The sequence below is a fragment of the Mizuhopecten yessoensis genome, unplaced genomic scaffold (genome assembly GCF_002113885.1).
Source record: "Mizuhopecten yessoensis strain PY_sf001 unplaced genomic scaffold, ASM211388v2 scaffold10921, whole genome shotgun sequence".
Classification (NCBI taxonomy): domain Eukaryota; kingdom Metazoa; phylum Mollusca; class Bivalvia; order Pectinida; family Pectinidae; genus Mizuhopecten; species Mizuhopecten yessoensis.
This window is the reverse complement of record NW_018408788.1, coordinates 1,808,735-1,826,056: the sequence shown is the minus strand read 5'-3', so window position 1 is coordinate 1,826,056 and position 17,322 is coordinate 1,808,735. Positions and strand designations below refer to the sequence as shown.

Below are 17,322 nucleotides of genomic sequence, written 5' to 3'. Positions count from 1 at the left end.
ATTTAACAGCACTGAATATGGAGAGAGTTTAACTGGAGACTAACATTCATCATAATTCCAGAGGTTCCTGCCTGGCAGTATGCTATCCCTTCATTCTCCAGACCATCGTCCCGACAAGGTCGTCTCTCATTCTCAGCGGTCAGGTCAGGGTTCAAGGTCACACAAGTTCCTATGCCCACAAAATTTGTTGTATACCTGTGTGCACAAACCTGAAAATATAGGAAGGAAAAATGTCATTCAAAGATAACTCATTAAAAGTGGGCTGTTCTATTATTACAAACAATTATCAGAAAAAGTAACCTTTGACCCTTGTGACCTTGAAAAAATTAAGTCAAGATAACTCATTTGAACAACCTTGAAAGCCTTTCACCCCTTCACCCCTTCACAATGGATGGTTGGAAGACATTGCACAGTATTAGGCTCAAAAGGGCTTGGTGATTTCATGAAACTTTGGTTTTAAGTATTTTAACCCTTTCACCCCTAGGTAACTTTAGTAGACTCTATGCTACCATCCTTTTTTTCTGGATGAGTCCATTGTGGTCTACAGTGGTGAAAGGGTTAATGAGACTGGGTGGGGGTGGGGGGATATCTTTAACATACAATCAGAAATGCAGCTGATTTTGGTATTAGTTACAAAAGTAGGAAAATTCCTGGACATTTTCAGTAGACAAGTTGACTCACCAGTACACGTTTGCCCCTCTGTGTGGTACTACTGATGGTCGACCCCATCCATTGTCCAGACTTTTCTCCATCATTACTTATTGCAGAATCTGAAAGAAAGGACATATCAATCAACTTATTATGTAAAGATGTGTTTTTCATACCAACAAAACAAACCATACAAAAAATTGATAACCAACGATAAGAATATTAATCGAACACCAAACTAAAAGACTTTAAGGCTGGTTGCATCGGCTACTGTAAAAGCGTATATTGAATAAATGCTCAGGTTTTTCACTTTGAGTAATTTATAAATGAGCATTGAAATATTCATAATGCAAATGTGTATATATATGGATAATGAAGATAATAGATTTCAAAACCATTGCGTGAAAAATGTCCACACCACAATCATGATCAGTTCAATCAACAAGAATTCTGATAAACTTTAACAGTACCTCCAAAATCTACACTTTGAACAAGTCATTTAATGTAAATTAAACCAATCTATTCTTATATTACAGCATGAACGTACATGACCTTTAAAAACAGAGGATATGAATGAGAAATTGTCATCCCAACTGAATTTATATATACTGACCATCTTAAAATATTCTGCTGACCACTCACTGGCCATAGAGTACACCGGCCTGACCACAAACTCTGGGCTCCACTGACCACTTCAAGTGGAAGGAGAAGCTACAGAACTAGATGTTTAAGTAGAGTACAGGTCAAGCTAGAGGATCAATAAGATAGTATATTGGGCCAGTTATGTCATTTAGCACTATCTATACTGACCCTTGGTTTCCTACTGGACTTTTACATCGGACAATTGTTCATACAATGTAAACAAGTCCACAGATCACAAAATCGTACATATTTATTAATCATATATAGTTATAGAACACCCATAACATTTAGCATTAACAGTTCTAAAATAGACTATATAGCTCAAACTTAGGTGGACTAGCTGTAAAGCTTTATCCTCATGGTACTAATCTGTTCAGACACAGTGTACGTGTCTTTGTCATTGCTAAGCTTAATAAAGACATATTGTAAGATTTTGTGTTGCCTTCATCTTTGATTATGGCCTTTCAAACTTGACTTGCATTTTATCTTGTTTACAATTTCTATTTTCCGAACATTATACAAAAGAAACTTTATCCTACTTATCGATTTAATTCACGAAATATTGAACACACGATAAAAAGGTCAATTTGAAGAAACCTAATACTCTTCGTGAATCTTAAGCTGCAACCTCGCTCAATGCCACATTGTTTTATTGAATTTCTTTTTTTCTTTTTTGGCTCAACAGTTTGCATAACGTGTCCCTCTAATACGGCCAAATCTTCAAATAATACCAATTTTTTGCTGTCGAATGGTGTTTACATACACACAGTGTACCGATTATATTTCACCACCGATAGGCCCATGCTCGGACTATAATAGGGGCCCTTTTTGTCATCTTTCTAGAACCAAATAGCTAGTTTTTGTACCAATTCTTACACAAGCTGTATTGACAACATTTACTTCATAAGCTGCAAATGGGACAGAGAAACATGTAGTTTTAAATAAGATCCCCCCCCCCCCCCCCCCAGGACGGAATATCTGGTTGATAACATTGCCAAGTTGTATGAAGACAGATTTTATATTGATACTGACCATGGTACAGTATAATAGGGCAGTGATGGAGGCCAGACAGGGGATCTATGGTCGTAAAACAATCAACTCTCCCTGAAGCAGTGATTGTATCTCACCACTGCTAACTACTTCATGTCCGTATTTATATCGATTTGTTTACATTTCAGGCCGAAAAATCAATAACCTTATCTTATCCAGCAGTTGTTTGAGTTACTGCTTGATGTTTTGGGCCCAGTGCAATACATAATATCATGTTTGTGTACATTCCAAAGTTGTGTTTCACAAAAGCACAAATGATTTTGAAACACAATTTATCACTGGTTGGTATTATTAACTGCATCACTGTCGGAAATGTTATGGTTTGAACCTTTCGACAGCTCTGTGAGAAGATACACTCAACTCCTTAAATTAGACATTTAATACTCTATACAACAGAAACCAGATTAAACTCTGGCTCTATAAACTTTACTTATTTCATAACAATTCTGAAACAAGTTTTTTCAACTTATATTAATCTCCTTTGTTAGCCCAGATGTTTGTGTGCAGGAGAAGGGGAGTGAGGGTGGGTGCATTATAATTAATATAGGAGGAAACTGGAATACCTGGAGGAATCCCACGATTTTCTCCATGTTTCTCCATGTTTTCATATTGACAGAAAGATTCACTATGAACCAGGAACCTTAAGCTTCTGCCCTTTCAATAGAAACGAAGTATTCACTATTCACTTATAAAATCTATATTCGCCGAGTGTTTATCTCACCATTCGCCTGTAATTACTGTAAGGGGTATGCTCTGTACTGATATATTCACTTCAATGAATTATTATGATGCCTTCATACGGTAGAGGGGGGAAAAGGCAAAACTTACGCTGTCTTGATCATTTTCGGCAAAAAAGTTTTCTTTTTTGCCCATTGTCACAAATGCCTCGCATCAGTTTTTCCTCATACCTATATAGTTAACATAATACCAGGGACAGTTATAAGTCCCGGACAAGACTAGTCATGATCACTCACCTATATCCTCTATCAGCTGACAATCGTCAGGGTCCATAGACCTAACATTACATTTATAAACTCCTCCAGCCTGTACAATGTTTCCATCAATGGTACTATTATGTAAAGGGGCTCCGACAAGAATTCTGAAAAATACAAATAAGAATCGAAAATCAATTCTATTGCTGTCTACAACCGTTCATATAATATAGACAGGTAGCTATATAGCATTGTTTGTGTTGATGCTATATACCCATATTCAACTTAAGTACATGTAAATACATTGCAGTGAGTCTGAAAATTTAAACACATATCTTAATTATTACTAGGAAATTTCTCTCTGTAACCAAATTTTGTTCCTCCACTATATATACTTAAGCATTGGATATGCGCGCAAGGAGTTGCAGGTAAAATTTTCCTGTTCACCACATATGCAACATTGGGAAAGGCCTCCAAAGTAATGTGATGACTGGTTATCAAGTTTATTTTAAAATTAAATTAAGACATGAGATTTATTACACTGCTCATATCTTTTTGCAATGTGATTTTAACTAGCTGGAGTTATTTATAAGCATAATAACCAATTATCACTAGCTGGGGAAGCTCTATATTTTATTATTTTTATTATTGCATGCTTGTCATAAATACCTTGGGACCCAACTTTTAATTGGCTGGTATATAGAGAAATGAAAAACAGATTCATTATCTATTTGGCCTTACCAGAAATTATACAATCACATTATTGTCCAGATATAATGAAGGTTTTAAGACATCAAGTTGATGACAGGTGGATATTTCTGCCCAGATGAAATCTCTACTGATCTCTCTCATAGCTAATACTGTTTAGAATGTAGTTAAGGAAAGTGTATTGAATATATGTTTATCAACAAAAGGAATGATAATCTATACAACAGTGATGTGACTTGCGTAAGTCTAATACTGATACAAAATGTAAATACATACAGGTAGGGCCCAAACCAGATGGGCTTACTTATCTTAATACGATATAAATGTTGTAGAGATCAAATACCGGAGATGCTTAGTCCTGTATAGGTGTGTATGATAATAGGGCAAGTTGGTATCACTTACATTAACTAGGGGCCATCTCAAAACACAACTAACACTGACACAATACATTAAACGACCTTGACATATGGCGAAATCTGGCAAGAATGACATGCTAATGTTATATATAAAGTAGTTTCGTCTGCTGGCTTTTCCCCAAAATTTATGATTAATTGCTAGCATATCATATCATGTGCTTGCGCACAACTTTTTTTCAGACATTTGTCCTCAAACAAGTTTTCTTTCTCTAAAGGCAGCTATCTAGATTATTTTTAGTAGTCCATGTACTTTTTTTGCAGGATCTACCATTTTACATCCTTCTTAATTAACACAATCTATTCTCGTAAGTAAAGAATAATACACACTGAAAACAATTTTCATCAAAATTTATTTTTTCTTTATGTAGATAAAAAAATAAAGTATTTCCTATCAAAATATCTAAGTTTTTATACGACTTTATACTCTACATTCTCCAAGTCCCATTCTTGATATATTCTAATGTCATAATGATTGCCTTACAACTCAGCTGAGTCAGTATCAAGTTCTTAGTGTGTTCTGTTGGCAATAATATATACCATAATTATACTATCAAACACCCATCACTATTTTTATTTTTTCATTTTCTTCCCTTCCCCTTTATCCTTATTCTGTTTCTTCCAAGATCTTAAACCACCATGAATTGATTACTCCAAGCTAAATACACGTCAATTAAGGTATTGTCATGGTTTTATTTTTAGTATCTTTCTTTCAAATTTGCACTGTCATCATGATCAATTATCTCCCTTGAAATTCTGTTCTCCTTTTCTTGAGCGTAATTAAATGGGGACTTGTCCCCATGTTTTGTTTCATCAAAACATTGATCAGCATCCTATAAATGACATCCTTAGAGTTATGCCCCTTTATTCTTCTCACAATATTGACAGATCCTAATATAAGTACAGATCTCTCTCATACATCGATCCCCCGGAGTCACAACACACTAGAGGCCCTGGCCATGGGATACTGAGAGATAAAACTGCATGTGTCCATTATCTGTCGATTCTGGTCACAATCATTAAAATAGTAAAATACAATAGCAGATCAATATAGTGTGTAATATTCCCTGTATCACTGTCGCAATCAATGTGATAATGGGACAGCCATTTAGATCCCTGTGCTGTGTTGACGAGTATCAATTCACAAACATTTCAGTCCGCCTTTTCTATAACTGATAACCGGCTAGAAGAGATAAACGTCCCGTTTTCCTATGAGATGATTGTTATTCAAAAACTGTGATTGTTTTCGTTGATACAGAGACAAATTACCAGGCATATGGTCTTCAACAGCTAAATACCATTATTCCAAATTTAAATGAACTTGTACAGATGTTAGACATCATCATTACAGCTGTAAGAACTCTGTTGAATGTATATAAACAAACAGAAAATAAGTCCTGGCAAAAATGATCGGAACATAACAGGAATTAATTCAATATCTAGACACATAATCGAAGGCCATGAGAATAGACAAATTTATTAATATGTACAAAGTTTTATGTAAAATGAAAGAGGAATTAAAATTTACCAGCACACCCCCAAATCTCAAATTCTTAAACTCGGCCTTTTGACAGACTTCCATACATTTGCAGATAAGCAGCTATTAAAAGCATAGCTTAACGCGGTACGGACAATGGAAATAACAAGAACGTGATCCTGAAATATCGGTCTGTCAATCTCTAATGATGGATATAGATGAAGCTTTCATTACACACACCAACTACATGCACATGCCATCACAGAAATGTCATTTCGTATCGGTACTAACAGTTCAAATTCATTCCCCGCTTGGTTGATTGTAACTATCTATGCAGTTTGATTTAGCCGTATATGCATTTGAGAAAATTAGATCATCAGGTATTATATGTTATACAAGTATGATATGAGAGAATCGACATTGACAGAAGCCATTGAAATTAATTCAATTGATTCATTATCAACGTCATTTGCAATTCAGACCCACAAATGTGAAATTTATCTTTATTAATGAGACATATATACATGTGGCAGAAACCGTTACAATCCATTCAGTTCTGACTGACAGAGATACATTAGGTATATATGTTGATAGCTATACATTATATATCTAGCCTTCGTTTACAAGTGATTGGTCTATAGTAAAAGGCCATACAGTTATAGTGTATACTCCCCATTAATCCTTAATTCATTGTAAATGTATACGTAAATGTATAAAATAAATTTGCTTTCTTTTCCAGTCCTGATTGCAAAATCTTTATCCAAATTTTATTTTTGAAATATTAGTGGAGCTATAGCTACATGTATAGGCCTGTCATAAATAAACTAGATATAAATTACTGTATATAACAAGATATTTCCAAAGACAGATCTTTTTTGAAATATTGCACTTAAACAATTATTCCAGTAATGGCTATACAAACATTTTAAGAACAATAAAGCTGCATGTTCTTACTGAAGCAGCATTATAAAGATAGCACTTTGATATTGTCTCCCCTTATTTAGCAAATTTGGCAGCATCCCAATTCCCATATAAAATATGATAAATTATTTGTGTTTTATTGTAGCATCGAAGTTGCTCAAAAATATCATAAATAACAGAGAGTTTACATTATTAATGTTTAAATTGGCGTATAAAGACAGGAAAAAAATAGATTTGCGCCGTATTTTTTACTTTGTTTGCCCATTCTATTCAAACTGGTCAAACTGACCACCGGTCATAGGGAGTCACTCAAACTGGATTATTGTTAACAGATAGCTTCACAGTCTGAATGTTTGGAGATGTTTCAATATCAACTTCGTTAGGTAAGTAATTGTTGAAGATTTTCGTACAATTTGCATTTTGACACTTTTAATACTTGTTTACAAACAAATCGACAGAGTGTGTGTAAACATCTGACATGACTGTATTCTCGTGTTAGTAAATATTATTATCAATCATCTGTGCAAATGTGTAGTCCAAAAAAGTGATGTGCACCGTGTCAAAATGCAGACTGAACGAACAAACGTATAATACAATTATTAACTCAAACGTATTCAAACTGCCAATTAAACATTTGCACTTTTATAATGCTGTTGTGTTTGTTGTTTTGTATTCAATTGCATTACGGTTCGTAACAAATGTCTTAAGTACATATGCTATGCTGATGTGCCGTGACTCATATCAGCATAGCATACATGTATGTGTATGTATTTAAGATATTTGTGGCGACAACGTTTTTACGAACGTTAATAAAACGTTGTCAAATGTTACACACAAACGTTATACCAACTTTACATGAAAACGTCCCGCAAACTTACATTTGCAATATTACTGTTACCTAAATGCAACGTTGTGTCCTGACATAACTGCAACATTTTCAGGACGTTTTGTACCCACTGGGTATATGTAATCACATTTTGAAATAACTACAAAACCACAACATAAAGCTTATGGCTTGAAAATTGTCAGAGAATATGAGTACACTAACTAGTATAGACTATGATTTATAAGTAACTGGCATAATCAACTACAAGAAATTCTAATTTGAGATTTCATTTCTGAGTGAAAGTCTTGCATTGAATACTTTTTAATTATCTCTAACACATGGTGTTGCATGGTCAATGACGGAAAAACTTGATATCATTTGACATCTGAATGAGAATTTCAAATAGAAACACAAAATTAAACAAAATTTATTAAAACTGTGAAACAATGCAATATCATAAGTGTGCAAAAGCTATATTTCTACCATTAACATTGTGTCTAAATACATGTTGATGGGCATCAGTATGAGCATCAATTTTAAAATTACAGAACATATTGATCATGATAAACTAGATGAACGTGAAGCACGAAATGCGCCCGGTATACTATTAGCGTACTTTAAAATGGGGGAGAATCCCTGGTGTAAATAGCAAATGACATTATAGGATACAGTGGTCTGACCTGAATATGACTGGAGATAAATGTATCTCACGACTCCACAATGGACCAAACCATGATTCATATTGGTCAGCTTAAAATATTGTAACTTTCCTGCAAGGGAATATATGTGTATGTATATATGTATGTAGATGTCATTTGCTTAGTGATTATAATGAATAGTTTTCACATCCTTCCCTGTCCCATCCTCCCTGTCATATTATATATATTACACTAGCTAGGCCTCCATTAATATTTAGAGCTAGTACACCAACCCTTATGAAATTTCAGGGGTGAATGAGTTAATATAACTCGACATCTGTCCTCATTTTTAATGAAACTTGACAATTGGAATTTCTTGGAAGTCATGCACACTTCTGTACATGTTGGTACAAATAATATCAAAACTACAGGGAAGGCATATAATGTTGAGATGACAATGCCGTGATGAAAGTAGTATATACAGTATATATATATACCACAGAAAAAAGGCTGTGTTATCATCAAAATGGCACAGGGGGTTGAATTACTGGTATATATGCAGACAAAGCCACACAATGGACTACCCTATGGATTTTGGGGGGATTCAGAGACACAACAGCTACTCATTGATTTGCTGTGCTACAATCGGACACTGCTGAAAAATGAGATGTAGGATACATTTTCCTTCACAGCAGGGAATCCACCTACACTCAGTCAAATTCTGGGTTTTCTGGAGCCAAGTCACGGCTGAGATAATCCTTATCAGTAGGCAGGATCTATCCTATTACTCCAGTGACACAGTCATTTACATAACTGAAACAGCCAATATCTCTTCTTCTGTGTGAAACAGAAATTCAATTTCACTGAGAGGAAAATAAAAAAAGAAATTTTATCAGGAATTTCAAACCATATCATTCAATTTGAAATGCACATAATGAAGTTGTTGAGCATTGGGTTTTTTCTTTTCGATTTCAGCTTAATTAATCTGTATTTTTGTTTTAAATTGCAGTTTGAATTCTTTTTCTGAAATAAAAAGTCTGGCCTGTTGACTATTGTTATATGCACTGCATTGATCAGTGAGAATTCCTCATCAGCTTATAATGTTCCTGCAACAACGCAGGTTCGAATCCTGGTCACAGCACCAAATTTGTAACAGGAAGGAGTAATGCAAAGGATGTGGTTCTCTTCTTAGGATGGAAGGTCAAGGAAAAAGCCTTTTTCCTGGAGCTAGTAACATTACTTTGACATGTACAATGTATGCATGTGCAGCCTTTAAATTTACACTATCTAAATTACCTCCATTTTTATGCACTACTTCGACAGACCAAATTATACTGAGGCCTCAAACTTAAGCTGTCAAAGTCCTGTTGAAAATGGTATACATGTAGCATTTCCACAATGTCTAGTGGTGCTATAGACATACACATGTACCATAATGTGTGCTTATATTTAATTTTCAAAAAGCCTTGCTTGGTACATACATGTATATACTGCACATCAAAAACATCTTTGACCTGAAGCTTATATATAATACAATGTAATTCAAGAAAGGTATTCAACAGATCTGCACTTTCCATCCTGCTTTACAAAACCAATGGTATAATACTTAGGCAGCTAGAATACAAATCAACTTCACCTTGTGTACATAATTTTTAGGTTTTACAAAGATGTTCCTAATGAAAATAAAATTCTCCAGATACCAAAAACCTTTGGGTGATAATTTTGTTAATTACTTACTTGGCAAAAAACTGGAACATTTTTTACCACCAAACATCTATAAAGGTACCAGGAACACTGTACTGCAGTACACACTAATATATTACCTTACTATAATTAGCTGGGCCTTACAATTGCTTTAAAACAGAAACACATTTGTCCTTGGCTTGTTGGCTAAGTATGTAGGTGTACAATTTATCATTTATAGGACTACTAGTACTGTATGCTATGAAAGTTCTGCCCAGTAAGGTTTTCTTCCTTCAACGGTAAAACCCATTTTCCCCCAATATTAAACTCACCCTTCACATTTTTTTTTAAATCACTATGTACATTATGTTGTACCCAAATTGTTTCACTGTTTTGATAAATTCACCCTCATTACTGCAAACGAAAAAGGCGAAAATTTAACTGCAGTGAAAATTTCTCAGTATATATTCCGTCTTTGCGTATTGCAGAGTTATCTTCTCTTGTGAGCAGGTATTGATTGTTACGTCATTTGTTTGTGAGAGTAAGGTCATCAATTTTGGAGAAACCGACGTATTTTTCTCATACAACCCAATGACGTAACAATCAATCCCTGCTCACAATAGAAGATAACTCTGCAATACTCAAAGACGGAATAAAGTAGCCCGCATGAAGCAGATTTTGAAAGATTCTACTAATCCCATCGATATTTTGACAGAAAATATTGAAATTTTTCACTAGCAGCCTAATCATGAAATAAAATCTACAGTTGCCCCAGGTGTCCAGGGCTAATGGAATTTTAGACCCCTGCAAGACGATCTAGAAAAATACATATATATATAAATATTGATTTGCTGCAGCTTGTAATCGGATTTATAAGTTTTATCAATATACACATTTTCAGCCTGAAATAAAGTGTTAAAACAAAATTAATATTTGTCCTCAAGATCAATACCATTATGCTTTCAGCACTGTACAAGTTGTAAATGATTTATGACCAGAATATGAGCAATGCAGTGCAGACTGTTGTTTGTTTTTATGAACAATATCGATTCTCTCCACTTCCAGATCTCAAAGATAAATACTGATGTGTCTGATACGTAATGATTTATCACCAGAAAATTGACCAAGATATTTTATTTGATCCGATCATCAACGCAAAGTGTGCATTAAACCATACAGAAGTTTCTGAAGATAGATTGGATTTAAGTTTTTTTGTTTGTTTGGGTTTTACATCCTATTAACAGCTATGGTCATTTAAGGATGTGCCAGGTTTTGGTGGTGGAGGAAAGCCGGAGTTCCCAGAGAAAATCCACCGACCAACGGCCAGTACTTGGCGACTGCCCCACGTAGGTCTCGAACCAGCGACCCAGTGGTAGCAGAATGTCAGACACCTCAACCACTTGGCCATCGTACGGGTGGTCCCTTGGGTTTAAGACATTAGTTCACAGTACAAATGTGTAGTGCAATAAAATATTAGTTGTAATATGTGCTCTCAGGTCTTCATGTACATATGTAGACTACATGTTGATCAGCTCAAATTCAATTCATTTATTACAACACACTTATATGTTTAAAACCATTAAACTTGTCCAATGGTGTCAATATAATGTTCAGGCATATCATGATCTTCCAATTTACAAATTGAAAATGTTTACAAAATATGGAAAACTGTCAAAAAGAACAGTCAATTTCATTTATTCACAACCAGAAATTGCTTATACATGTACATCTATCGCTTGTGTTGTTTTGAGATTTTGTCATGTATGATATTGGGTATATATATAGATTCGTAAAATTTGCTGACTTGACAAGATATCTAGATCTGATATTGACAAGCGTATAACCAGAAATCAGCTGAATACATGTATACGTACATGAATTTGAAGATGACTGACAATCAGCTATTTGAGCAGTCGGGATATAGCATGGGTGATTACTTCCGCAAAAGCTTTGCACTTTTTTGACAGACAAGATAAGACGTCAATGATTCCCCAAAGATGAGTAATATTGCCCAAGAGAATGTTGACATTTCGTTTCCAGCATCAATCTGGGGGCCAGTGAACCCCATCTCAATTAGCTATCATAGGCAAATGCCACTTTACAGTAAATCAATGGCGCCATTATAAGACTTATGTGTACCCTGTGTACATACAAACTGATCGTATTGTGGAATATAGCAAACAAATACAACCAATTATACGGAATGATTGTACAAATACAATCAATACATCATAGGATTGGTTATGTAACAGGCAAATACCCTCACATTTAACATCAATTAACTGCTGAATCGTAAGTTAAATACTTTTGAATTATAACATTTAGAAATTGATTAAATATGTATAATATTCACCACACAGTGCATAACTACCAATTGAAGTCGTAACAAGCTCGGATATGACTTTTAGACAGTGTTAATATCATAGCCTGTGTACATGTGGATGTCATCATTATTATGATGTCAAATTGTAATATTAAATACCACCAACCTTCAATAAAAGATTGATGTACGTTCTAGCTTAAAAATTCACTGAACATCATACACTAATTTGAACTATGTGCTGAAAGCATACATGCATTAGAAAAATTAATTTGTATACCAAATTGATATACATATACTCTGAACATGGTATATTTGCAGTTTAATTTATGCTGAAATAACTTAAAATTTGTTTTCTATATATAATTCAATAGGAAAATACCTTCAGACGTTTGGATAATATATACCATCCCAGAATATAAAATTACACAAAAGATTTTCTTTGTTATCTGCATTTCATATTTAGGAAATCTGTAGTTCTAGCTAATGAGCTTAAAGTATTGAGCTTTTAAAGTATCCGCATCAAATGAGGACAGTAATTGTTATATTTCGTATCACCTGTGATGAACTTAACTACCCGTATGAGCCTGGATCAAACATAAACACTATAAGCAAGGACCCATCACCCATCCCTGCATAGGTCACATAAGTTTGACTGAAATCAACCAAATTTTCATTAAAAAGGGCAATAACTCTGCAAAGTGTTGAATTTTAAATCAAGCTACATATACAGTTATCATCTACCTAACAAACAAATAAGGTGTACACATTTAATTAAATCCAATCTACCTGGTATTTATGATTTTAGTAGATGTAAATTTTGTCTAGTCATCACTAGATCTCACTTTATGGTGAGGAAGGGAGCGGGCCGTGCTATATATAATAAGGGTAGGTATTGTTGATGTTACACCTGTAACGGGCACTTCCCGGGTCCGAGAGAGTGTACACACCTGTAGGGTTATCATGCTTGATTGGGTTTGTATAATTAACTAGGTACAAACAGGATGGGGAGGTCATGGTCCTAAATAAATCCCCTCCATCTGTACTTTCTAAACCTGGATATACCATAAAGGACAAACCCAAACACCAGTATGCATGGCCACACGGCCTGAATCTCATTACTGTCAAGGTATTTAAATAAAATACCAATGAATAATAGATTATTGTATTGGATGAAGGGAATGTTAATGATTTGTTAGTTTACCATAGATGTACAGGTACACTACAGTACATGCTTGTGTGCTTTCTTTCCCAATCACCTTAACAGTTAATACAAATTAGTGTAATTGTGTAAACTATACACATCCCTGTGACCTCATGATGTGGTCATGCAGTTTTTAGACCGAGTTCAAGATTGTAGAGGGTCTACCTGGAATTTTTATATAGTCATTTATTGTCGACCAAAATAGTGCTAGGAGATTAAGTACTAGGTTATCAAAATGTGGGTGGGACCCTCAAAGAAAGGCCATGACCATAAACACGTATGTCCAAAAAATCACTGTTATTGATTTTTCTGTTTATTTCATCTTCATTTTTTTCCGCAAATAAAACCATCAATATATGAGTTTCTTTTCAGAAATGATACATCAAATCTACATGTATTTTCATGCTGATAAAACCGTTTCTTATACACAGGCTTACACATTTTGGGTAGTGGTATATATAACAATCCTTAAGAACATGTTTAGCAAATCAAAAGCTATAATTTGATAATAAAATGCAAAATAAACTATTAGCAGTTTACCTTATTATGTAAATATTTTTGTGAGGCCAAATAAAATATAATCAGGCCTAAAATCCAAACTGACATTGAGCACATGCACTAGAATCAACATTACATAATTAACACACCACATCTCCATCAACATACACTGGAGGTCAGAGAGTCTAGAAAACACCTCCTTCTGAGTAACACTCCAGCATAATTTACCACAAACATGTTTTAATTAGTAGCGAGTGCTTGTTGCCATCAATTATACCACTTAACGTCAGGTGTGCACGCCTGACCTGCAACAGGTAGTTTACAGATCCTGGTGTAAAGGAAGTTACAACTACAAATTGGAGTCTGTGACCAGGAATCGGTGTCTGTGAAGTGTTTTTGTGTAACTCATTCACCCCTGAAGACACATTTGAATCTTCCAATTCAAATGTTGGAATAGTTCATTATGAAATTTCAGGAGTGAATGAGTTAAGTGCCTAATGTAGCTGAAAACGTGTCAAGTTATATGTTCAAACATATTTTATTCATCACATTAAATGGCTTAGGAAGCAGACAAACGGCTACTGAACTAATGATAAATCCTCACCCCGGGGCAATTAAACTCTTACCCAGGGGATTCTGCTAAGTGTGCCAGAGGTTGAATGGTTTGTGAAGGGAACATACAGAATCGTAAACTGCAATAAAGTTATCAGAAGAGTTGACAACTGATGAGCACATTAAGATGAGCCAACACTTTTATGAACATGATTTATTATATAAGCCCACCTATTTTCTCCTCAGCCTCTACACACATTGGTACTATACACCAGGCGTATCATCAGCACACTTTGGGTGGGTTGGTTCCCTGTTCTACTTCAACCAGAGGCAATTAGTTTGGTGTAGGACCCAAAGGACATGCCACTTTTCTTCACACAAATAACAACTTTAATTTTACGGTGAAGTACCACTAGCCTGAAAGGTTGATTTGCAAAGAAATGTCTGCATGAATAGCATATTTTTCTGATAAAGAATTAAAGTAAGAATTGTTTAGCTCCTGAATATATGTTTAGTAATTCATATAGAAGGGATAGGAAACACTCCAGCTGCAGGATGTCTCTACTATAAAGCTGTGTTAAAAAAATACTTTTAAGTTAATCTTTCATTATTGAAAGTAAAAATTTCAACTCTTTTTGGGTATTTTTTATTGTGTTAAGTATACGTATACTGAAAAAGAACTTAAGGGTTTATGCTATATTTGTACACTACACCTGATATTTATTTTGCATTTTTTTCCCTTTCATTGTTTTTAATATGTATTATCTTACAACTTAGAATTAACCTTAGAAGTAAAATTAAGGTATGTGTTATTTGTGTGTACATCTTTACATATATTTTACACAGTTCATTTTACATTCATAAACAGATATTTAACATTAACGGGAGTAGAACTCTTTTAAAAGGAGAGCAGTATATTGTATCTCACATTAGGGTTACAAGTGTCCTTAAATCATGTTTAACTTTGTAAACTAAATAACAATAATTAAGACGGTTAAGTCTGAAACTTCAAAGACAGACTTCATTTCTTATTTTTTAAACATTTGCTTGTTTGTGTTTTATGTCCTATTATAACAGCTATATATTGTCATTTAAGGACGTGCCAGGTTTTGGTGGTGGAGGAAAGCAGGATTTCCCGGAGAAAAACCAACGACCTGCGGCCAGTACTTGGCGACTGTCCCACGTGCACGTAGGCCTGGAACCCGCGACCCAGTGGTGGAGGGCTTATAAAGTGGTAGCAGAATGTCAGACGCCTTATAACCACTAGGCGATCGCGGCCCCCATACATTACCTGGTCATAAACATCTAAATAGCCGAATCTAATATACTCTTTCATGAAATTTTCTCTAAAATTATTATATTAATGCTGTTTTGCATACTTTATTGCATACCCTAGCGAACGGTTATTACATAAGATGCACAACATATTTCTGTATAGAACTTGTTATATCATCTTGCTTTATAATAGTACAAGGTCAAGCACCTGTACATGTGCATCGTGTAATCATAATCATTAGAACTTTTACATTAAACAACATTTAATGCAGGTATCGCCTGTAGTTTTACCTCTGTAAGAGCTCAAATATTTCCTTCAGCTATAATTACTTGTAGAGAAATACGGCCAATATATATAGCATCCGATCCTGATCTGCAGTGGATCACACTTCGTACAGTATGTGAGGCATACTACTTGCGATATCTCGCACAAATGCCACAGGTTCATCCCAATAACCCACACCTGTTCTGGATCATTATCATCTTCATCTCGTCAAACTTAAATGATCAACACTCTCACAGCCAACATATTATGTAACATGTTGTGTGTATCTACTGCATCAATGAGACTACACTACCACTTTCTCATTTTGTCAAATTTGAAATAATAATGATACCGTGTTTGGTTTTTTTACCTGCAAAATTTATAGTTTTATGCATGCTTGAAGCTTGCTAATTGTGGTCGACAAAGATGGCTGCTATCTGTCGGTATATCACAAAACAACTCTCAATTCAATTATTGACAAAGAGCCTGAGACTATAACGTTAAAAGCTATTGTGGTAATTTTTATCTTAATGAAAAACTTTTTTTTCTTTTTTCCATATGTAATGTCAGGACCAGATCTCCCATTTCTGACTCTTATTTATAACCAGTTACAATTACTTTAGGTGTACGTGAACCATAAAACTTGGTGCTACAACCTCCATCATATAATCTTTCAGGTTATTTACAAAAAAGACAAGAGGCCCATGGGCCTTAACGGTCACCTGATATATTTATACAGAGAGTTGATTTTGTTTTTAACATGAACAGATATATTATTCAAAGTGACAAAAAACAATAAAACCACCTTATTCAATATCAAGCATACAGATTTCAGACAAAAAGGATTTGAAACTAGCACCTCTGATTCTAAACAAGGAAAATAATTGCCCTAGGGTCTCAAGTTTACCCCCTGGGGAAGGAGTGGGGGGGGGGGGGGCAAAATTTATTATGGTTTATAATGGCAAATGATACTTTGAATATTACATGTTAATAACTTGATTGGAATTATAACCTTGAGTTGACAGTTTGATACTTTGAAAAATTTGAGCCAGCCCTACCCCCAAGGACTGTAGGGTGGGGCTCAAGGGAGTCAGTGTGCTAAAATGAAGAAATTTTAGCACACTGACTCCCTTGAGCCCCACCCTACAGTCCTTGGGGGTAGGGCTGGCTCAAATTTTTCAAAGTATCAAACTGTCAACTCAAGGTTATAATTCCAATCAAGTTATTAACATGTAATATTCAAAGTATCATTTGCCATTATAAACACAAA

At 34.8% G+C, this 17,322-nt stretch overlaps 1 protein-coding gene across 1 annotated transcript in view; it reads right to left on the bottom strand.

Annotated features, from left to right (window-relative positions):
• Positions 1 to 17,322, bottom strand: part of LOC110463674 (integrin alpha-PS1-like) — a 72,561-nt gene that overhangs the window by 31,524 nt on the left and 23,715 nt on the right. Inside the window, exons 2-4 of the mRNA XM_021518469.1 lie at positions 3,315 to 3,439; positions 682 to 770; positions 45 to 209 (exon numbers count right to left, since the gene is read on the bottom strand). Of these exons, the coding sequence (XP_021374144.1) occupies positions 45 to 209; positions 682 to 770; positions 3,315 to 3,439 (379 nt within the window). The remainder of the gene's footprint in view (positions 1 to 44; positions 210 to 681; positions 771 to 3,314; positions 3,440 to 17,322) is intronic.